General features: G+C 42.3%; 1 protein-coding gene across 4 annotated transcripts in view; it reads right to left on the minus strand.

The window, feature by feature from the left end:
* The window catches only part of NOS1 (nitric oxide synthase 1), a 358775-nt gene that overhangs the window by 92787 nt on the left and 240523 nt on the right, over positions 1–25465 (minus strand). For all 4 annotated transcript variants that reach the window (XM_077462056.1, XM_077462053.1, XM_077462055.1 and 1 more), the window contains exons 3-4: positions 21111–21216; positions 1847–1984 (exon numbers count right to left, since the gene is read on the minus strand). In XM_077462056.1, coding sequence (XP_077318182.1) covers positions 1847–1984; positions 21111–21216 — 244 coding nt within the window. The remainder of the gene's footprint in view (positions 1–1846; positions 1985–21110; positions 21217–25465) is intronic.

Below are 25465 nucleotides of genomic sequence, written 5' to 3' on the forward strand. Positions count from 1 at the left end.
TAAACTACAGTGTATTTTTCCTGATTTAGATCATGTATTTGTGGGATTGTCCTTATGGTATTCAGCATTGTTTGCATTAATGTTTTTTCCCCTTTATTTTGTGTGTTTGTGTGTTATTTGTGTCCAATAATTTCCTTTTTTGTCCCACAGTGGCTAATGAGGAACTTTTTTCTGGAAGAAGAACAGGTCCAGAATAGTTTAAAAAGAGTTTCATAAACTCTCAGAAGCATCTTAAGCCAATTGTACACTTACAATACACAATATTCCTCAGCATCTACCATCATTTATCCTTCCCCATGAACCCTAATGCATTTTGGCACACTGGCAAAATCTTCACAAAAATCTCAAATCTGATTTTTACTGAAATTCTGGGAAGATGCAAATTCAGGGATCTTTTTTGCTGATCCCTGCTGCTCACCAACCTATGTCTGTAAACAGTCATAATCTACAACATGCTCTCGAAAGGTGCCAATGACCATTATATAGAAGAACATGTGGGAGGTGGGATCCTTGAAGCATACTGACTTATATGTATATGTAGCATGAAAACCTGAATCCTACAAGAAATAGAATAATTATTTTGACCTAATAAAATTAATTTTGAGAGAAACTGTCCCTGACAACCCTCCATTTAAAGATGCAATTGCCCCGAGTTTAATTTTCTAGGGCTAAAAAATCACACCAATGGTTATATGCTCCATCATACGGCTATATGTATAAATATGTTGGTATATAGGCTGCAAGATGCAATAAATGTGTTATGCTCAGTCTAATTTTAGCATTCTAGTCTACCATTTTGAAGATGTAGCCAACACACTTGAAACAGTGAGATATGCTGTTTTATATTAACATCATTCATATTGAGAGGAATTGTGGTAAATGGTCAAAAAATGCTTAATATTTAGTGTAAATTGTTATTGCACCATTAATTAATGCTTCAAGAGATCATCAATTATTTCAGTAGATAGTTTCCACAATTAAATACATATTTCCAAAGTTGACTGACAGGAGGCTTTATTATGAGCCATGTACCTGTGCCCAGCATAGAAAGAGAGTCTCAATGAACTGTTTGTATTGCCTACAACAGCCAATAAGCAATTCACTTTTTTAACCCGCACTGGAACCATAACAGGAAGAAGCTGATTGGTGAATATGGATAGAACTGACTGCCTTTCAGATGCATTTAATCCCAAGATCTACAATATAATTATTATTATTATTATATGGGATTTATATAGCGCCAAGAGTTTTTGCAAGATCTTAAAAATGGATTGCTTACCAAGGTTCCTATTAAGCTTCATTCTCACACAGTACTCGCACTGAATAATGTTATATGAATGTATGTTGATTTATTTTTTCAATACATGCCCTTAAGCTAAAGAGCTGGATTATTCCAATTCTTGGTTATGGCAGTGACATAAATAAACTGTTTGATTGCATGTATAAAATTATGTAACATTGAAACATTGAAATGTGAAATTAGAATATAGCAAATGTCATGGTATTAACCATGGCTTATAAAAACAAAATAGCTACAAAAGTTGTATTGTTTAAAAATATTATATTACATTTGTAGAATAATATATTACTTTACACCATATTGTTTTAAAATGATTATGTGTTTTAAAGGAATCTTGTGCAAGGAAAACAAGTAGGCTGTCACATATGACCTGCTTCAGATAAGTTAAGTTGCTTGGTTGTCATGCTAATCCACGGAGGTGAGCTATCATAGCCTATGTATATTTCTCAGCCTAGGTCCCTTTTTCACCTGATTCACTGTTATGGTAGTTGTAGAGAAACAAGTTGATCTAATCCCTAGTGATATGAGAGGTCTGGTTCAACTTACCATAGAAGCCTTCAAGTGTAATGTGTCATGTAATAAAGCATTTGTGTCCCAGTTCTTCACTTTGAGATAACGAGGACACTTGGAAGGACTTCCATTCACCTGGCTCTTTGCAGGGGACTGTCTTCCCGAGGCTGAAACCTGGAAATGAGAAAGATTTAGCATGCCAGTACCTAAGGGCTAGGAGACAAATGAGCAGAATAAGCCAGACAAAGAGATTTTAAGCTGTATATAACTAGTTGGCAGGGTGCAGGCATGAAGCCAAATCACAAATAAATTATCCTCTACAAAACAACCCACATTATTTTATAATTAACCAACATGCTTGGAACAGAACAGCAATCAAATAAACATTTTTGAGAGATCATTTCCTAATTATTTCGTCATAGCATGCACAAATTTACTTATTGATAAAGGCAGAAATAAAATAAAAACTCCAAATTATATGATTTTTTCTAAATAAGTGAACCACAGTAAACAACAGGATAAACATCTTTATTTCCAAAAAAGTTTACAGTTATTTTCTGTTGTTTCCAATGAAATTTAGCAATTACAGTCACATAGCTGATATTAAGTTGCTTATCCTTGCTCCAAAGCTTCGTAATATGAACCTATATCAATATTAATAACCTTTACAGATAGCTAACCCAACTTTTTTTTTTTTTGTTAAAGATTCAAGCTGCCCTCATGTAATACAACTACAGTAGCAGGATATCACTTTTGGGTATAACCTCTTTGACTACTTGTGGAAAAAGTACAATGGATATTAGTCATGTCATTTGTTTTGAAATTTGAAGCATTTATTGTTTAATATTTAATTATTTTTATGCATATATAGTTTACAAATAAACATTTAGTACAGGGTACATTTAGTACAGGGTACATTATTAAATCACAAAATGCAAACTATGCTCTGATTCTACAGAAGACCTAAGTACCGTGTTTCCCCGAAAGTAAGACAGTGTCTTACTTTCTTTTTATCCCCAAAAGCCCCACTATGTCTTACTTTCGGGGTATGTCTTATATTGGAATAAAAATTGTCGAATTGGACCTGATGGACCACGGAAAACATTACTGCTGCTCCCGCGGCCTCCACATCCCTCCGCTCATCCCGCTCTAACCGTCCGCATCCCGCAGTTAAAGGGGCACTGACAGCTAAAAAAACTGTGTAAAATGTGTTTTTTAGTGTATATGCATTTTATGCGCTACAGAAGAGGACTACAAGTCCCAGCAAGCAAGGCTGCACTGCATTACAGAGGAGGCCTACAAGTCCCAGCATGCAAGGCTGCACTATGGAGGACTACAAGTCCAAGCATACAAAGCTGCTATGCTCAGCAGAGGAGAACTGTAAGCACACACAGCCCGGTATGTTGGGACTTGTAGTCCTCCTCAGCTGCATCTTGCGGTTACAAGAGCTGCAGAGAATCTCTTCACACCCCCCCTCCCCCTCCCCCTCCTTGGTCTCTCTCTGTATGCACTGACCTTTTTCCGGGAGGGCACAGAGCCAGTGACACCTGTCAGCAGTGATCCGGGACTTGGCACAATAATCCCCTTCTCTGTGGTTGCGTCGCGCCGTTCTGATCAGTCTCGGGCAGCGGCTGTCACTCACAGCCGAGCAGAGTGAAGCCGCCTCCCCCTCCTCTTGTATGGCTACACAGTGCTGTCCATGAAGGAGAAGGAGGGGGAGGCGGCTTCACTGAAGCCGCCTCCCCCTCCTCCTCCTCCATACACAGCACTGTGTAGCCATACAAGAGGAGGGGGAGGCGGCTTCACTCTGCTCGGCCGAGACTGATCAAAACGGCGCTGTCTCTTCAGTCGGAGGGGGAGGGCGCTGGCCTGGCACCCCCCCCAGGGTGCGGCCCGCACCCCCGCCCCACTCTTAGTACCGTACGTCACTGGAGGCGGCAATACCCCCGTGTTTCCCCGAAAGTAAGACATACGTCTTACTTTCGGGGTACGGCTTATATTAGCCGACCCCTCTGAAACTCCCGATACGTCTTACAATCGGGGGTGTCTTACTATCGGGGAAACACGGTATGTGTATAGCTGAGTAAGTCAGATGGGATTCTTCATCCATCATTTTGATAAGAAGTAGCTTGAACCTCAAGTAGTTGTGATGTAAAATATACAGAATGCACACTTTGTACTTTGAGTGAAGATGAAACTATGGTGTTGATTTACTAAAGGCAACTAGACTGTGCACTTTAAGAGAGCTTAGTAAATAAGGCAAAGCCTAGCCTTGCAAAGAGTACCCAATCACGTGCCAGGAAAATAAAAAAAAACAACAGAATTTTCGCTTGCACATGATTGGATGATGGAAGTCAGCAGAGCTTCTGCTCATTTATTAAGCTCTGGATCGCTGTGGCAGCCATCTTGCTCTATTTTCAACTCCACTGAGTGCCCACTGAGTGCTCAAGTATCAGCAGCAATAGGCAAGGTCCAGGTTTCAAATCACAGTTCAGCTTTTTAATGTTCACCTTTAAGTACAATACACCTTCTTATTTTTACAATCAATATTGTAATGAGGCTAGCATACTTTATAAATGCTATACATTTTTCCTGTAGGAATGAGTACAGGCATACCCCACTTTTAAGTACACAATGGGGTTTATTTACTAAAACTGAAAAGTGCAAAATCAGGCTCACTTCTGCATAGAATCCACTGAGCTTCTAACCCCAGGTTGTCCAATTAAGCTTTTGTAATAAAACATGAAGCTCATTGGTTTCTATGCAGTGAGCTTGATTTTGCACTTTTCAGTTTTGGAAAATAAACCCCATTGTGTACTTAAAAGTGGGGTATGCCTGTACACAGGAAGTACTCTCCTGTGCTTTACAGGTCCCTGCATTTCATACATGCTAGGAAACTTACTCCATGACATACTTCCACTAATCCTTTTATACTTTACAGCAGCCATAAAGTTCTGAGTTATATAAGAGTAAAACCAAAAGAGAGATCCAAAAAAGACAGCTTGATTGACTTACAAGAGTAAAGGCTGTTCACTGAGCAAAATTAATGTTTGTAAATAAAGTGTACCAGTGCTAACTACCCAATCATGTGCCAGCAAAAGTCCTTTTTTTCCAATTGCATATTATTGGATAATCACAGTAAACACACTTTTCTGATTGAACAGCCTTTACCCCTTTAGTAAGTCTACCCCACTGTGGGCTATGGCATGTTTACAGCTCTGAAATATAGGAATTTATTAAAAAAGATCATTTAATAAAGTATATCTAAAGCCAATTATTATTTCCTTTTGGTAAATAACTGTACATTAAGAGGTACATCTTACCAAGGCTTAGGTTATGTTCACTTCATATGAAACTGTAAAACTCTTATTTGCTTTGGATGTGTCTGCATGGTGTTTAGGGTTAGCACAGCAATAAAGTCTAATGTGGATTGTTATTTTTTTGCCAAACTGTGCAAACAAAAAAACAAACACTGGTAAGTATTTTATGGCCTTTTTTATTTTAAGTTTTGTGTAATTTTGGCAACTTTTTTCTATACTGTATAGAATTGTATTTTTTAGATAACATGTTGCATTCAATAAAACTGACTTGTATATTGGGCTATGTGTGTATGGTTGCCTTTTAACCTGCTCCCATTATGAGTAGACACACTAGTAGAAGCTTTTTTTATTTTTTATTTTCCAATTTATTACCACCTCACTGGAAGAAAGGGCGATCTGTTACTGCAGACATCTGGATGCAGAACATAAATCTTTCAAATTGTCTATTGGATCAAATCTGTATTTTTTAAATGTCTTACTTTACTTTCTCTGTACATTCACAGTGCATTTACTATTACTTGAACATAACCTACAGGAAAATAACAATGTATCTATAATTCACCTTCTATGATTGGACACATTTGGCTATCAAATAAAATATCTTTTAATAGAGTTCGTCTTAGTAGTTGCCATTGGTTGACAAGTTAACACCCATTGGGGGCAGATTTACTAAAACTGGTGCACACAGAATCTGGTACAGCTTTGTATAGTAACCAATCAGCTTCTAACTTCAGGTTGTTCAATTGAGCTTTGACAATAAAATCTAGAAATTGATTGGTTAACCTCCCTGGCGGTATGATTCATTCTGGTTTTAGGTGCTGAAAGTGGTACAATTATTTTGCATGGAAATTTGGCATTTTATATTGTAGTCCTGTAATTCTTAGGAATAACTCTCTTAAATATGTTCAAACCAGAGTCTAGTAGACATCCTGGGTAGTGATGGACGAACTTCCGACGGGACGTTTCGCGAACGCGAAACGCGAACGGGCACAAACGTTCGCGAAAACGACCGTTCGCCGCGGGCTCCATTGACTTCAATGGGAGGCGAATTTCGCAAACCTTTAGGTCGAATTTGCGGCCACGGGGTAATTATTAGGGGGTAGCACGTAGTCCCACCACCTGGACAATAGCATAATACATGTATGAGGTGAATTTGGGATCGATAACTACAAGCATTTTTTTTTTATTTGGGAAATTGTTCTGACAATTCAGGACTATGGAGCTAATGAAGGCAATGGAGGAGAGGGAAGGTCAGGGACCAGGGTAGGCAAACAAGAGGGTGCAGGAGATACAGAGCACTGACAGCAGCACCGTAATACAGAGCACTGACATCAGCACCGTGACATACAGCGCTGACAGCAGCTCCGTGACATACAGCGCTGACAGCAGCTCCGTGACATACAGCGCTGACAGCAGCTCCGTGACATACAGCGCTGACAGCAGCTCCGTGACATACAGCGCTGACAGCAGCTCCGTGACATACAGCGCTGACAGCAGCACCGTGACATACAGCGCTGACAGCAGCTCCGTGACATACAGCGCTGACAGCAGCTCCGTGACATACAGCGCTGACAGCAGCTCCGTGACATACAGCACTGACAGCAGCTCCGTGACATACAGCGCTGACAGCAGCTCCGTGACATACAGCGCTGACAGCAGCACCGTGACATACAGCGCTGACAGCAGCTCCGTGACATACAGCGCTGACAGCAGCTCCGTGACATACAGCGCTGACAGCAGCTCCGTGACATACAGCACTGACAGCAGCTCCGTGACATACAGCGCTGACAGCAGCTCCGTGACATACAGCGCTGACAGCAGCACCGTGACATACAGCGCTGACAGCAGCTCCGTGACATACAGCGCTGACAGCAGCTCCGTGACATACAGCGCTGACAGCAGCTCCGTGACATACAGCGCTGACAGCAGCTCCGTGACATACAGCGCTGACAGCAGCTCCGTGACATACAGCGCTGACAGCAGCTCCGTGACATACAGCGCTGACAGCAGCTCCGTGACATACAGCGCTGACAGCAGCTCCGTGACATACAGCGCTGACAGCAGCACCGTAAGCAGCCCCAGGAGGAAGTCAGCACAGCACAGGGATGGTGTGATCCCCTCATAATAAGAACCCCCAGGAGGAAGTCAGCACAGCACAGGGATGGTGGGAGCCCCTCATAATAAGAACCCCCAGGAGGAAGTCAGCACAGCACAGGGATGGTGGGAGCCCCTCATAATAAGAACACCCAGGAGGAAGTCAGCACAGCACAGGGATGGTGGGAACCCCTCATAATAAGCAGCCCCAGTAGAAATATGACACCGCTCAACCTCTTCAAAGAGGAGGGTAGGGGCATATAGTACGGTGTGCTTTTTTGGGTCAGGGAAGTGAGCCAAATGAATTAAGAAGGTCTGTGTGCTTGATTCCAAAAATTGTTTATAGACATATACATGGTCTACTGATCACATGTGTTGAATTCCTCCGAGATCCATGCCTCATTCATTTTTAGAAATGTGAGGTAGTTAACACTGTCGTGAGCTAGGCGAGTACGCTTATCGGTCACAATCCCCCCTGCTGCGCTGAACGTCCTTTCGGACAGGACACTGGATGAGGGGCAAGCCAACAGTTCGATTGCAAATTGGGCAAGCTCTGGCCAGAGGTCAAGCCTGCCCACCCAGTAGTCTAGGGGTTCATCACTCCTCAGAGCGTCCACATCGGCCGTTAACCCAATGTAGTCGGACACCTGACGGTCTAGGCGTTCCCTGATGCTGGATCCGGATGACACCTGTCGATGGGTCGGCTGAAAGAATGACCTCATATCCGAAGTCACCAACACATCTTCAAACCGGCCTCTTCTTGCAGGCGCTGTTGGATTGGTACCCGCAAATCCTTCTCTGGGAGTGGGAATTGCTCCTCTGCCAGCGCACGCAAAAGCAGAATGCAGCATTTCTCGAAGCAAGGCCTGGAAGTGCTGCATTCTGACAGCCCTCTGCGACGGCGGTAACATTTCCGCCATTTTGTGTTTGTACCGGGGATCTAAGTACGTTGCCACCCAGTACTGGTCCTTGACCCTCATGCTTTTTATACGGGGGTCCCTATTAAAACACTGGAGCATGAAGGCCCCCATTTGCACTCAAGCGGAAGGTATGTGGTGGTGGTGGTGTTGTTGGTGGTAGTGTCTTTGGGGGTGCACATAGCAGAGAGTGAAGAAGAGGGTGCAGATCGAGAGGATGAGGAGGGTGCAGAAGAATAAGGCTGAGTGAGCCACTCAACCAAGTCTGGTGCGTCCTTTAAAGTAATTGAACGCACCTTCTGCAACTTCCCACTTTGGCTCAAGGCTGTTGCTCCTGCCCTACCCCTACCACCCCTGCGGAAGGGCCTGCCTCTTCCTCTGCCTGTCATTTTTTAAATCACCCTGTGACAAAACTCTTAGTCCCTATACCGCTGAAGGACTGCTGCAGTATAGGGCAGCGGTCAGCAGTAGTGCACGTCAACCCTATGTATTGTGGACCGATAGCGGTCCTTACAGAACAGCAGACTGTACTGCACTCAGGCCTATGTACCGTAGCACCCTATACCAAGTTACCAGTCCTTATAAAAACTTTTGTGGACCAAGCAGGTTGTGTGTTAGTGATTAGCAGACTGTACGTCAGTCCCTATACCAATGAAGGACTGCTGCAGTATAGGGCAGCGGTCAGCAGTAGTGCACGGCAACCCTATGTATTGTGGACCGATAGCGGTCCTTACAGAACAGCAGACTGTACTGCACTCAGGCCTATGTACCGTAGCACCCTATACCAAGTTACCAGTCCTTATAAGAACTTTTGTGGACCAAGCAGGTTGTGTGTTAGTGATTAGCAGACTGTACGTCAGTCCCTATACCAATGAAGGACTGCTGCAGTATAGGGCAGCGGTCAGCAGTAGTGCACGTCAACCCTATGTATTGTGGACCGATAGCGGTCCTTACAGAACAGCAGACTGTACTGCACTCAGGCCTATGTACCGTAGCACCCTATACCAAGTTACCAGTCCTTATAAAAACTTTTGTGGACCAAGCAGGTTGTGTGTTAGTGATTAGCAGACTGTACGTCAGTCCCTATACCAATGAAGGACTGCTGCAGTATAGGGCAGCGGTCAGCAGTAGTGCACGGCAACCCTATGTATTGTGGACCGATAGCGGTCCTTACAGAACAGCAGACTGTAACGCACTCAGGCCTATGTACCGTAGCACCCTATACCAAGTTACCAGTCCTTATAAGAACTTTTGTGGACCAAGCAGGTTGTGTGTTAGTGATTAGCAGACTGTACGTCAGTCCCTATACCAATGAAGGACTGCTGCAGTATAGGGCAGCGGTCAGCAGTAGTGCACGGCAACCCTATGTATTGTGGACCGATAGCGGTCCTTACAGAACAGCAGACTGTACTGCACTCAGGCCTATGTACCGTAGCACCCTATACCAAGTTACCAGTCCTTATAAGAACTTTTGTGGACCAAGCAGGTTGTGTGTTAGTGTTTAGCAGACTGTGCGTCAGTCCCTATACCGCTGAAGGACTGCTGCAGTATAGGGCAGCGGTCAGCAGTAGTGCACGGCAACCCTATGTATTGTGGACCGATAGCGGTCCTTACAGAACAGCAGACTGTAACGCACTCAGGCCTATGTACCGTAGCACCCTATACCAAGTTACCAGTCCTTATAAGAACTTTTGTGGACCAAGCAGGTTGTGTGTTAGTGATTAGCAGACTGTACGTCAGTCCCTATACCAATGAAGGACTGCTGCAGTATAGGGCAGCGGTCAGCAGTAGTGCACGGCAACCCTATGTATTGTGGACCGATAGCGGTCCTTACAGAACAGCAGACTGTAACGCACTCAGGCCTATGTACCGTAGCACCCTATACCAAGTTACCAGTCCTTATAAGAACTTTTGTGGACCAAGCAGGTTGTGTATTAGTGTTTAGCAGACTGTGCGTCAGTCCCTATACCGCTGAAGGACTGCTGCAGTATAGGGCAGCGGTCAGCAGTAGTGCACGGCAACCCTATGTATTGTGGACCGATAGCGGTCCTTACAGAACAGCAGACTGTAACGCACTCAGGCCTATGTACCGTAGCACCCTATACCAAGTTACCAGTCCTTATAAGAACTTTTGTGGACCAAGCAGGTTGTGTGTTAGTGATTAGCAGACTGTACGTCAGTCCCTATACCGCTGAAGGACTGCTGCAGTATAGGGCAGCGGTCAGCAGTAGTGCACGGCAACCCTATGTATTGTGGACCGATAGCGGTCCTTACAGAACAGCAGACTGTAACGCACTCAGGCCTATGTACCGTAGCACCCTATACCAAGTTACCAGTCCTTATAAGAACTTTTGTGGACCAAGCAGGTTGTGTGTTAGTGTTTAGCAGACTGTGCGTCAGTCCCTATACCGCTGAAGGACTGCTGCAGTATAGGGCAGCGGTCAGCAGTAGTGCACGGCAACCCTATGTATTGTGGACCGATAGCGGTCCTTACAGAACAGCAGACTGTAACGCACTCAGGCCTATGTACCGTAGCACCCTATACCAAGTTACCAGTCCTTATAAGAACTTTTGTGGACCAAGCAGGTTGTGTGTTAGTGATTAGCAGACTGTACGTCAGTCCCTATACCAATGAAGGACTGCTGCAGTATAGGGCAGCGGTCAGCAGTAGTGCACGGCAACCCTATGTATTGTGGACCGATAGCGGTCCTTACAGAACAGCAGACTGTAACGCACTCAGGCCTATGTACCGTAGCACCCTATACCAAGTTACCAGTCCTTATAAGAACTTTTGTGGACCAAGCAGGTTGTGTGTTAGTGTTTAGCAGACTGTGCGTCAGTCCCTATACCGCTGAAGGACTGCTGCAGTATAGGGCAGCGGTCAGCAGTAGTGCACGGCAACCCTATGTATTGTGGACCGATAGCAGTCCTTACAGAACAGCAGACTGTACTGCACTCAGGCCTATGTACCGTAGCACCCTATACCAAGTTACCAGTCCTTATAAGAACTTTTGTGGACCAAGCAGGTTGTGTGTTAGTGTTTAGCAGACTGTGCGTCAGTCCCTATACCGCTGAAGGACTGCTGCAGTATAGGGCAGCGGTCAGCAGTAGTGCACGTCAACCCTATGTATTGTGGACCGATAGCGGTCCTTACAGAACAGCAGACTGTAACGCACTCAGGCCTATGTACCGTAGCACCCTATACCAAGTTACCAGTCCTTATAAGAACTTTTGTGGACCAAGCAGGTTGTGTATTAGTGTTTAGCAGACTGTGCGTCAGTCCCTATACCGCTGAAGGACTGCTGCAGTATAGGGCAGCGGTCAGCAGTAGTGCACGGCAACCCTATCTATTGTGGACCGATAGCGGTCCTTACAGAACAGCAGACTGTACCGCACCCAAGCCTATGTACCGTAGCACCCTAGACAGACCAAGTTACCAGTCCTGATAAAGAGCTTTGTGGAACAAGTGAGTTGTGAATGATTAGCAGACTGCAGCAGAAGGGCAGCAGTCAAGTATAATATTCTTTCTATATTTGGAAGAAAGAATATTATACGTGTACAAGCCTATTACCGTACCACTGATACCAGTCCTGAAAAGAACCTTTGTGGAACTAATAGTAACAGCAAGTCTTTAAAATTATCCTCACTGCCTGACACACTGCTTCCTGCCTGTCCCTATACAAATTGGCAAAAAAGAGTAGGCTGGAACGATTAGCTGGAACAGCTCTTTTGTGGACCTGATAGTAACAGCTAATGATGATGATGATGATGATGATGATGAAGAAAGACTAATCTGGCTGAGCTGTCCCTAAAATAGCAGCATACAGCGCTCTGTCCCTTTATCTAAACTGACAAAAGAAACTCAGGCTGCTGACCTAACACCTATACCAGTCCTGAAAAGAACTTTTGTGTACCAAATAGCTAGCGTTTTCTCTGTCCCTACTCCACACAGGATCCTTTCCCTACAGTGACAGAAGAAAGAATGTAAAATGGCCACCGGATCGGGTGTATTTATAGGTTAGGGGGAATGTCCAAGTGTCCATGAGCTGTCATGTCTCAATTGGTTGTCCTGTAACACATGATAAACGTGTCACGAAAGGTTAAAGTTCTTGTATACATTAAACACGTAAGTCCGCCGGGGCGAACGACGGAAAAAGGCGTTCGAACCCGCGGACGGCGAAAGTCGGAAATTCGCCGCGAAACGACCGCCGGGCGAACCGTTCGGCCATCACTAATCCTGGGTATGATAAAGTTTATAATATAATAAAGAATAATAAACATTATTCAATACTGTAATCAAATCCTAAAACACTGAAAAAGGGACACTTTTTGGTTGCTATGGACAATCTCCAAATTTCAGGCCGAAAAAACTGTATTTATAATATAAAAGTGCACGCAGGGCACTGCACATGCCACTGCACATGCCACTAGGGACAAAGGGGGTGTGTCATTTTTTTATACAGTACTGTAATCTGTAAGATTACAGTGCTGTTTGTGTTTTGTATCTTTTTACTTTTTTTAATTTAGCGCGATCTCTGCTCCCGTGCGCCGTAACGTCGCAGGGAACGGAGCTCGGCGGCATTCAGGCACTGTGAATCGAGCAGAGTACAGCTGGATCACACAGCGCGGAGGACATCGCTGGATCCAGGGGACAAGGTAAGTAACTTCTCTGTGTCCTCCCTGCATCCAGCGATGTGATCCCGAGTCTGGCTCGGGGTTACCACTTGTGTTAGTAAAATCCCAACCCGAGCCAGACTCGGGATTACCGCTAGGAAGGTTAATGTGCACAGCTGCATCTGATTCAGTTTTAGTAACTCACCCCCATATGTTTTTGAGAGTCTTCTAACAGTTTTTGGAAGACATTATAATGGATTATTGGATTCAAGTTATTTTATATTGCATTATGCATATTTAATTTATGGTCAGCTGATAAGTTTTACTGCCATTTACAAGATCATTTTAACTCTTTTTAGCTCTGATCATTTTGTTGAGAAAAAAAACAATATTTTGCAAGGACTATGGCAAAAAAATATTATCTGCCAGTGGTCTGTTAAATTTTAAAAATGCATTCTGGTCCTTCATGATTCCTGCTAAAATTACACAGGGTGGTAATAAGAGGATAAGAGGAAAATATTCTGGGAATAGTAATAAGCCAACCATACACATGAACAGGAAATAATGTTTCTGTGGGTGTCCTTCACCTCATGTTGTAAGCTCACTCAACGTTCCCTTTTTAAATCTGCACTTTGGAGTCTCTACTTAACCCTTTGCCTGCTCTGAAGCCTCATTCCACTACAAATACATCCTTTACATTATCAATAATATACTAGAAAAGGTGAGTCCTTTCTAGCCAGGCTAGAAACCAGAGTGATCTAAGTTACCGGCAGACATTGCTAATCCCCTCACCCCCCTGTGCTAAAAATTGGCCCACTTTTGCTAGTTTACAAGATACTGAGGTGGATTTACTAAAGGCAAATAGACTTTGCACAATGCAAGTGCAGTTACACACATTTTCCCCAGAGTTTAGTAAATGAGATGAAGCTGATTTCCATATTTTTTTTATTTTTCTTGCACCTGACTGGGTATTATTTACAAAGTCAAGCTTCACCACATTTTATAGGCTCTGGGAAAAATGAGTGTGACTGCACTTGCAACGTGCACAGTCTATTTGTCTTTAGTAAATCCACCCCACTGTGCACACTTTTGTGCTTGCTTCTAAAGATGAGACCATGTATGGTAGATACTAATAATCTGCTACGTTCTGTCATTTAGGTTATTTTACCAAAATAACAATTTGTAGTTATATTGAACCTATGTATGCTTCACATGTTAAAGATTGTACAGGTATGTTTTTTTTTATTTTCTCAAGCAAATATTTGTATAACTGAAATTAACAGTGGCTTTGTTTTTAAATAGTCCTTCCTATGTAATTTGTAATGGTTAGAAAAGACTGAACCCCTACTGCTAAGTGGCACAGTTATATTAGAAATAACAAAGACCTGCTTGTAGGGCCAGGCTTAAACTTTCTCTCTCCCCTCCATCCTTCCCTCATGCCACCTGTCCCCGCAATTGCTGGGCTAGCCTTAGTACACAATGGGGTTTATTTACTAAAGCTGGAAAGTGCAAAATCAGACTCACTTCTGCATAGAAACCAATGAGCTTCTAACCCCAGCTTGTTCAATTAAGCTTTGGTAATAAAACCTGGAAGCTCATTGGTTTCTATGCAGAAGTGAGCCTGATTTCACACTTTCCAGCTTTAGTAAATAAACCCCATTGTGTACTTAAAAGTGGGGTATGCCTATATTACACTCGCATTGCTGATATCATATCCACCCACTGCATACTTGTGATTGGAGACAGATGATGAAAGTGATAGGTTGTTCTCTCTGTTCCAATACACCTAGAGGAGCTGCCACACTGTCAATCTACTTTGCTAGCAGTTTGGTTCTAGGTGTACAGACTCAGTCTGGTTGAACTACATGCACACTATCCCAGCAACAAATACACACAAACTCTGGTAGGATAACCAGGATAAGAAATCTTTGGGATTGCACTGGCAAGAATGGCAGCAGTCTGGAACCAGTGGAGCTCCGCCCAAACGGAGAAGCTCAGCTTGTTTGCACCCTCCCACCCTTCGCTGCCACATTTGGCACTGTTTGAGGGGGAGTGGGTACCTTGTTTTGACAGGTACCAGCTCCCACTTCTGGGTAGGATTGCCAATTGGCAATCTACAACATTTCCAGCCCCTCGTGCACAGTAGGAAAGTAGGAAGCTGTAAGACTTCACTTCCTGTTTTCTTTACTACAGATGCTGGTGCATGCACCTAACGCCGATTGAAGAATTGGGTTCGGGTGCTGACATCACGGGATCCCTGGAGAGGTAAGTGTCCATGTATTAAAATCTAGTAGCTACAGTATTTGTAGCTGCTGACTTAAATTTTTTTCTTAAGGAGCCTGGAGCTCCTCTTTAACTATACACAGGAATGTGTCACTGACAGCCCTGCCACCCAAGGCTATGGTCTATTTTGGTCGTGCAAAAATATGACATTGCCTTTTAATATGTTTTTGCTTAAAATTCAGGTAAATAGACAGAAAAATAGACAGATAGCATGTGATGATGCAAAAATGTAATCTCCAAAATTGTATTTAAAGCACTTAGAAATTCCTTCAGCCCCCTCCCTAGCACACACCCAGCACTCTGGAACCTTTTAGTGAGTATGTACTTTAAGGGCTCACTATAACAAGGCAACAAAAAAAAAAAACATATATGTGAAAAAGCATCACACATGATTCAGAAATATGTTAGTAAATCTCTCATACATAGGACAAAAAATGTAGACACTTGACTTTTTATAGCTTGCTATGTGTGAGCTACCATTGAAGGCAACACAAAGACAGTTGGCTTTTTTCTTTTTTTCTGTAGGATTAGTGGGTTTTGGAAAATATCACCCCCGTTATACCATCTTAATTTTAAATCTTCTTACCTGATAATCTTTTTAACTTTATACATGTTTGTGAATGATATTAAAACCATTCTTCACATACATCAGTTTAGCAAATATGGTTACGGTCGCCCTTTAAATGCTGACAGAGACATATTTAGTGTACTTTAAATTGAATCTATTCACAGAACTTGCTGTGAACCTAAAAGACTGCTGTGTAGAAGATGACACAAAATGGGACCGTCATATAAGAGATTAGGAATTCATTCTGCTTCCAGGGGGATGGGCATTTCAGTGTGGATCAGCAGCAAGCTTGAAGGGAAATCCTGCATTTATGTCAGAAATCTAAGTTAAAAGCAGATTAATGTGAGTGTGTGTGTGTGGGGGTGGCACTGCGGACATTAGCAAAATGGATTAGGTTGACCCTGAAGACTAATGGGAGAAAAATACCGGCTAAATGTGGCAGGGGAATCCCATAATCTGCATGTGTTGGAATAGCTGTAGGAAATCCCAGGCACCCCTGGGAAACCTCTCCGTTTCACGTCTCGCTTCATGTATCTTCTATTTCAGGCCACACAATGAACTTTGTGTGTAGCTGTAAAGCCAGTTATGGAAACTAACTGGCACAATTTAACATATAATTAGAAAAAGGTTCAATTTGCTATGTTTACCACGTTATTTTCCATAGAGATCCTTAATTCCAGCCACGTGCCTGTAATTTATTAGATTTCCTTGTTAAAGGTAGTGGTAGTAGCAATGGGAAAAAAAATCCTGTTTCTCTTCACGTGATGATTAAACATGAACATACACGAACATAGGGTCAGCTTATTCACTATAATTTACTTTGCAAAGTGGACAGCTTATACAAATTTTGTAAATCAACCCTGCAGACTTGCATTGTAAAGCACTGGAGAGAAGGAAGCACATCCTGCATGTGTAGTGGGAACAATATGGCTGACTCAATGACAAACTGCATATAGAAACATGTTTTTTAAGACACTAATACACAATTATGATATTTTTTAACTAACATTTACTTTACAAAATGAGAAGCCTTTGCTTATCTAGTAAATAAGCTCTACGTGGCATATGTTTACAACGATGCAACACACTAAGCTGTATTGTAAAAAGCCCTGTATGCTGCATTTTTGGTGCCTTGCCCTGAATTTTTCTATTTAACCACTTCATCCCCGGAAGGATTTACCCCCTTAATGACCTGGAAATTTTTTTGCAATATAGCACTGCATTACATTAAACAAAATTCATAAATTTTTTCCCCACAAATAGAGCTTTCTTTTGGTGGTATTTGTTCACCTCTGCTGTTTTTATTTTTTGTGGTATAAACAAAAAAAAAGACTGCCAATTTTGAAAAAAAAAACAATATTTTTTACTTTCTGCAATAATACATATCCTATATATATATATATATATATAATATATATATATATATATATATATATATATATATATATATATATATATATATATATATATATATATATATATATATGTATATATCAAATATATATAGTGCGCTTGTAAGATCGCTGCGCAAATAAGGTGTGAAAAAAAGTATTGCAATGACCGCCATTTTACTCTCTAGGGTGTTAGAAAAAAACCAAAATATAATGTTTGGGGGTTCTAAGTAATTTTCTAGCAAAAAAAAAAACAGTTTTAAACATGTAAACGCCAAATCTGAAAAAGAGGTCTGGTCCTTAAGTTAATATATATATATATATATATATATATATATATATAACAAATTTATTCCTCAGTTTAGGCCAATATGTTTTCTTATTTTATTTTTATTTTTGGTAAAAAAAATCCAAATAAGCGTATATTGATTGGTTGGTGCAAACGTTATGGCGCCTACAAAATAGGGGATAGATTTATGGCATTTTAATTTATTTTTTATTTTTTTACTAGGAATGGTGGCGATCAGTGATTTTTAGTGGGACTGTGACATTGCGGTGGACAGATCGGATACCTAACTGACATTTTTGACACTTTTTTGGGAACCAGTGACATTATTACAGTGATCAGTGCTAAAAAATATGCACTGACATTGTACTAAAGGGGCGTTCCGGTCGTGGTGTGTTTTTTTTTTTAAGTCAGCAGCTACAAACACTGTAGCTGCTGACTTTTAATAAGGAAACTTACCTGTCCAGTGAGCCCGTGATGTCGGCCCCCCCAAGGCCAATACGTTCATCCGTTGCGGCTCCACTGCTCGTTTCCTTCTCCACATGCGTGAGTTGTGTGGCTCTTTGTGAATGGCCCCATTGTTTTCTGGAACACATACATGTCCCAGAAGGCAACGGGGCTTCTCGCCGAAGAGGAGGAAGCGTCGCGGAATTTTTAAAAAAATAATATTAATGCTATTTTTTATTTTAGGGTGACACTGGCAGGGAAGGGGTTAACATCAGGGGCGATCAAGGGGTAAATGTGTTCCCTGTTTGTGTTTTCTAACTGTATGGAGGACTGTGTGACTGGGGAAACACACAGATCCGTCAGGAAGACAGATCTCAGTGTTATCCCCTGACAGAATGGAGATCTGCCTTGTTTACTCTCGCTGGCCCCTGAAAGCTAGTGCACGAGTTTGAGCAGCCGAGCCACCTTGCCACAGTACATCTGCGCGGGTGGTCGCCAAGTGGTTAAAGCATAACTAAAGGCAAACATTTTCTTTAGTAGAGAAGGTTTAGAACCCCAGCCAGATAAAATTAAGGAAAATCAAATTTTTTTTCTCATCAGGCCGCGTACACACGCGGGGACTGTTCTCTCAACTTTGTCCGTCAAACAGTTTCAGCGGACAGTCCGCTCAAAATTAGCATGGACGGACTTGCCCACACACGACGAACGAACAGTCCGCTGAAACCGTGCACGATGACGTGAACGGCACGTATGATGGGACTAGAAAACGATGTCCTATACACTGCAATGCAACCTTTGGCGTGTAAATTCTTTCTGAGCATGCGCGAGACTTAGTTTGACGAACAAGCTGTCTGTCTCCGTGTAGGAGACACTGCAGGCATTCCGGCGGCTGACGTTTCTTATATACGGAGGGCGGGGCCACCCGTCACCTGACCCTGCCCCCCTCTGACGCAAGGGGAAACCCGGGGGTTCCCTGTGACGTATGGGTGACCCCGCACCCCTCTGATGTAACACAGGCAGGTTTCCGTTACATCAGAGGGGGGCGGGGTCACCCATACGTCACGGGGAACCCCGGGTTTCCCCTTGCGTCAGAGGGGGGCGGGTCAGTTGACGGGTGGCCCCGCCCTCCGTACATAAGAAACGTCAGCCGCCGGAATCCTTGCAGTGTCTCCTCCACGGAGACAGAAGAAGGATGGATCGCTGCGCTGGATGAGATGAGCCATCGCTGGAGAGATGACCGTCCGTCGCTGGATAGCAAGAGTGGATTACCGCCGCTGGAATCTTTTTTTTATTTTTTTATTTTTAATAAAGGAATTTTTCAAAAGTGTGTTTGTTTTATTTAACCATTTTTTACACTTTCTTTGTGAAATGGTAGGGGTACTTTTGTACCCCCTTACCATTTCAAACAGGGGGGGGCCGGGATCTGGGGGTCCCCTTGTTAAAGGGGGCTTCCAGATTCTGATAAGCCCCCTGCCCGCAGACCTCCACAACCACCGGCCAGGGTTGTGGGGATGAGGCCCTTGTCCTCATCAACATGGGGACAAGGTACTTTGAGGGGTCACAGACCCCCAAAGCATCCTCCCAATGTTGAGGGCATGTGGCCTGGTACGGTTCAGGAGGGAGGGGGGGCCTCTCTCTCGTCCCCCCCTCTTTTCCTGCGGCCTGCCAGGTTGCGTGCTCGGATAAAGGGTCTGGTATGGATTTTTAGGGGGAACCCCACGTTCTTTTTTTTTTTAAATTTGACGCGGGGAACCCCACGTCACATTGTTTCTTAAATTTGAGGCAGGGTTTCCCTTAATATCCATACCAGACCTGAAGGGCCTGGTAATTGAATTTGGGGGACCCCCACGCTTTTTTTTTTTTATTTATTTATTTTTTTATCAATGACTTTCAATGAGTGTTCTCTGTATTACGGGAGCCGACAATTCATAATAGCTGCGAGTGATTTTAAAGGACTTTTTTTCCTGCATAAATGACACTTTGTGCAGGGACAGTTCTAAGCACGGGAAACATGCGCCCCTTCACAGGCATACTATAGACAACCCCCCCCCCCCTACGAAATTTAAAGGAATATTACACTTTTATTGTTTCACTTTAATCATTATTAAAATCACTGCTCCCGAAAAAACGGCTGTTTTTAAAACTTTTTTTTTGCATTGATACATGTCCCCTGGGGCAGGACCCGGGTCTCCAAACACTTTTTAGGACAGTAACTTGCAGAATCTTTTCTCTCTGTCAAATCTTTTTTCTCTGTCGAATATTTTCTCTATATAATCTTGGACTAATAGAGGTAAGGTTAGGCACATTCGACCACAGGTTCTATAGACACGTTGTTGTCAGAGTCATGTCGAATCTCCTATTCTATATCGAACTGTTGTAACAATGAAAACAAAAATAAAGCATTTATTTATGTCGGATCTTTCGTTTTTCGGATTTTGTGCTTTTGTTATCGTTTGTCAAAACGAAAACGAAAATAGCTGAAATTCGAATGAAAATGCATTCGGACGAAAACTAATGCACATGTCTACTAATCACTATGTGCGGTGGCGATTCCCCCTCTTGCCCAGACCTCCCCCCCTTGTTGGTTCTCCCACCCCACAGTGCTGTTACCTTCCCTCCTTTCTTTGCCCCTGGTTGCCGGGAATGTTTCAGAATGGACAGCAGGGGAAGGGGCTAGTAATTATGTAATTTACAGAGCACTTCCCATTCATTCACTCTCCCGTGCGGCTGAGGCTGCAGAGAAAGTCATGTGTGTTTGAGCTTTGGGGTGCCCACCCTAATGCAATAGGCTGCACACACCTATGCATACATACATTCATACATACAATACAAGATTAATACCACATTAAATCCCCTGATTAGTGTGCCTCACTGCATACTGTATGGAAAAATGTATCTAAAATGCATGTGGATATTATGGGAACAAGAACTGATGGTACCTTTTAAATCAGATATTTTACAAATGCAAAAATGTCCTAATGAGAACTGTATAAGAACATTTTTCTTTATCCTCTAATCTAATCCTTCTCTAAACTCCTATGTAGACTAACCTAATCAGTATACTTTACACTATGTATGCACTAGATTTTGAAAGATGAATCTAAATAGGTTTATTTTGACACATCTCTGAGGTATATTATGGTTTTATACATCAATCGTGTGATGGGAAGCTAGGAAAATCCTAGCAGACTGGGCTTTTAGTCAATACTCGATGACAATTTACCCTCAGGATGGCCGCACTGAATAATTAATACATGACAAATCCAGAGATTGTAAAGGCACATCATCTGACAATCCGATCTAATATGACAAGCACACAAGCTGCTAAGGGTGATATGGTAAGACAACGGGTTGGCTTAATCAGCAATGTTTTGACGTACCTGATCACATTCCAGGTATGGATTGTTCAGTACCACAGGCATGTTGTTGTTATTCCTCCATACATCATTTAGGACTGGGTCATTTCCTGCTGCTTTCTGCAATTTTCTAAAAGAGAAACACATTGCACCTAAATCATCTGAATCTGTATTTAATGTAACTCATTCAAGTGTAATATCTACCACTGTTGGATACATATGCATATAAACCAAACTGGTATGCTAGACATTTTCAATTTGAGTCACACAAGTCTTTAGGAAAGTTACATTTACAGAGCAGTTATCCTTAGTGGGCCCCCCTACCCATGCGGCTCATTTTCTACGCAGGATACATTTACTATGGATGCTTCGCCCTTAAAATTTTCTGTGTGTTGCCTGCCAGTCTTTCTTATAAAATCTTTCCAGTAAGATAGGACCTCTCCCCCCTGCACACATTGTTCAGTTAATTAGAAGGCCCTTATGCAGCATGTCAACCTGATGGAGGTGTTACGAAAGTTTGCATGGAGATGGACAGGGCAGACAGTGAAGATCTCTAGAGGAAAATGGGAAAGTTAAGTATATTATTATATTAATAGCATGGTGAGGACTGCAAAGCGTGAGTGCACATATTCTTTCATATTCTTTGGACTCGGAGCGCAGAGCATTGTGCTTGGATCCCACCCAGATGTGTTAGAAAAGCAAATGAATATTCACTTTTCTAACACTGAACAGCCTCTCCACCAATCAGAAAGCATGGGTCTGATATCCATCACCTGATTAACTGAACGGGCAGTCAATTCTATTGGACTTCTAGCAGGCTCACCGCCATCACCCGCTGCCTGACCCGCCACCACGATGGGGTTAGTACCAGTCAGACAATGAACGGGTGGGCGGTGGGTGCTGGTTAAATGCTGCCGAGGTGGGGGGGAGGTCACAGTGACTGCAATGGGTGGGCACAGGGGCTGCTATTGTTGGGCACAGTGGCTGCTATATATGGGCACAATTGCTGCAATGGATGAGCACAGTGGCTGCAATAGATGGGCACAGTGGCTGCAATGGATGTGCACAGTGGCTGCTATTGATGGGCACAGTGGCTGCAATTCATGGGCACAGTGGCTGCTATTGATTTGGCCCAGTAAAGGCAAATGATGGACACAGTGAAGTTGCAGTTGATGGGCACAGTGGTTGCAAATGATGGGCACAATGGTTACAATTGATGGACACAGTGAGATTGCAATTGATGGGCACAGTTGCTACAATTGATTGGCGGAGTGGCTGCAATTGCTGGGCACTGTGGCTGTAATTGATGGCACAGTGAGGCTGCCATTGATGGGTTTTTTTTCAGAATTGTTCAATTTGTTTGCGCCCCCCCCCAAAAAAAATGTTGAGCACCGGCCGCCACTGATTTCTGGGTCACCACCTTCTGCTCTGCAATGTTTGTATCAAAATACTTGGGCTCATGGAAGTCTTTAGGCTGGGTTCACATACAGTATATGCAGTGTGGGACACCACATGTGTTTTGGATAGGAATCGCAGAGAATTCCAAATCAAATCACATGCATATCTTTTCAGTGCAATTTGAGCCCATTTGTTTTGTATGGGCTCAGTTCGCACCCCACAATTAAGAGGCAGGCATTTTTTTTCCGTATTAGAATCGGATCACATGGGTGTTTACACCAATGCAATCTGATTCTTGCAATTGCACTGTGTTTTGCAATCTGTTTTGGGGTGTCATTAACAGTGCAATTTCAGTGTGATGCGGGAAACGCTCAGGATTTGCTACATTTTCCACACCGCATATATGTGAACCAAGATCATTTCTCAAGCTGCCAACTTGCTGCAGATTAGAGAGCAATGGTGGGAAGAATGCTGTAGAGGGCAATGGTGGGAAGAATGCCAAACAGTGGGGAATGCCAAGTTTAAAAAATAAAGTATCTAGTAAAGAATGCCACAAAGGTAAGCCATTAAATATTATGCTTACCCTAGGACTTCTGAAGAATTAAACTCCCTGTCATTCATCTATAAAGCTATCTTGTTGCCATCTAAAAAAAATATAAAGGAATAGCACCCCAAAAAATACTTAATTGTCCCACTGACCCCACAGCTGTTTTGCAATTTTGTAGAGCTACCCCTGGCTAAAGTGTCTTCTGTCTTTGACACTTTAGGGGGTCAGCTGTCTGGTTCTCCTCTGTCCTTTGTGGTTGCAGCTATCATCCTTTATGCCACCACTGCATCCTGTAGTGAAATAGGGGTTGGCAGATAAAGTGCAGAAAAGAACCAGGTGTCTGTTCAATAAGTGTAAGGTGCTGAAACCTCTTTGGTAAGAATAAGCTTCAGCTCTTCATGCATAGACAGCAGGGCAGGTAAGTCCACAACCTCATTTCTCTAAGCCTACATTTAAGCCCAAATTATAGTTCCAACTGTTTATATTTCTTTAACGTTTGTGATTGAGTTGGAAAGAGTAAATAGTTTAATAAAGATTTATAGCTGTTCATGAACCTATAATGGAAAAAAATGACTTCATGTCTTGTCCCTTTAAAATAACTTGACACAGGTTATAACCATTTCATAGGAAAAAGGGTCTTCCTGGTGCCAACCTGCAAGCATAAATGGGGTAATAGAGCGCCCCACCTTCTTCTGCTCACAGGACCAAAGCCAAGCTATAAAGTGTTGATTACCTGTACAACCACCCATTCCTCACTTTTTTTTTTTTTTATAGAATAGAATATAATTTTTCATTTTGCTACAGTCTTTGTCTCTACTAGAATATTGATTGGAATTTATAAAAACCTGACTCCACTCTGTTCCCGAGGCACAAGCAAAATTAGCCAATTTTGTTCAGCAGAAATTTCAGCTAAATACATTGCACTCAAGCAGGAAGGCAAATAGATGTGTAAATAGACAGTGCTTATAGATTTTTTAAGGACTTTAAACACTTTGCAGAACTTTAAATTGAATATTTCCTATGCGTTTTGAGTGTATTTTAGTTTTATTGTTTGTATTGTATTCTTCATTTTTTAGATTATTTAGGCAATATGAAAAATTGCACCCTAAAAATGTTAAAGAAAACATGCACAATATTTTATTTCTATTTGATGTTATTCGGCAAAATATATAATCAAAATATGCTATCTCTTTTTTTTTTTACCAATTTTTCAAGCGATTATTTCCTGTTTTCTACATAAAAAAATGCCTATTTTTAAAATAAAGATTATTTATGAATAGCTCAAAATGTTTAAATATTTCTAAAGTTAGTTTTTTAAATAAAATAAAGGTAATATAAAAATGCAGGGCAAAACACTATATATTTGCAAAAGGATGCACTGACAAAGAAGTACATATATTTTCATACACTGAGGTGTGCTGAATGGGCTGCTTACACAATGCGCTTAAATGTATAAAAACCTATGTGTTGCAGTGCACTGTATTATGGTGCCTTCTTTTTTCTTTAATGTTACTGTATTAAATAGCGAATGGCAATTTTTGGTAACATATCATGTCATATTTTGTACACTATTAAATTATGGCTCATGGTACTGACCTCCCAGCAAGCCATTTTGACATATAAGTATTGCTGTATGCTGTCTTATCAGTGACCTGCTGCTGTATAAACAAGCACTTTTCAATATATTGTTGTTTGTATGTTTTGCAGAAGTTGGTAAGCTAGCCTCAGTGAAGATATGCTTTTCCCATACAGTGAGCAATGCACACACACATAGTAAGCCCCATATTAATAGAAGGACTGGACAGACTATGACAGCATGCAGTGTACAATTAGCGAGCAAAAAAAGGTGTTCCTATTCTCAAATATGTAGCGCTACCCCTGTAGGAGCCTCTGGATATGATGGGTCCTCTGTTTTTTTTTTACATTATTCTCTCGACCTTCTCAAGAAGCTCATCCCATCTGGCACACCAAGTTGAGTGTATAAACATACAATATCACAGAAAATCGCTGACAGTAATACTTAGTACCTCATATTAGTGTTATATCAAAGAAAACAGGCATCAAATAAAGTAGTAGGCAAAATTAATATATTGTCACCCGGTATGGTTGACTAGGCAAGCATGAAACGGATTAACAAGGGTAATAACACAATTTGTCATACAAAGTGAATAACAGTAGGGACCGGGCATAAGATTACATTGGGCATCTAGATCAGCATAAACAGTAGCACGGCCACGACAAGTGCAGCAGTGAGCAGTAGTAAAGTTTCATCTATTGAGTGCTGGAACTATACTGCCAGAGCGCATTTATGACAGCAATTCTACTCCTAGACTGATTGGGTATGCACTGTCCAAAATAAAAGGAGGGTGATATCGGAAGGGGGCAGGGAAACAAAAGGGGTTTGCAGAATAATTATTGTGGAAGGGATGTTCTT

Source organism: Lithobates pipiens, unplaced genomic scaffold (genome assembly GCF_037356315.1).
Source record: "Lithobates pipiens isolate NorthernLeopardFrog02 unplaced genomic scaffold, aLitPip1_a1.2 Scaffold_3, whole genome shotgun sequence".
Taxonomy (NCBI): domain Eukaryota; kingdom Metazoa; phylum Chordata; class Amphibia; order Anura; family Ranidae; genus Lithobates; species Lithobates pipiens.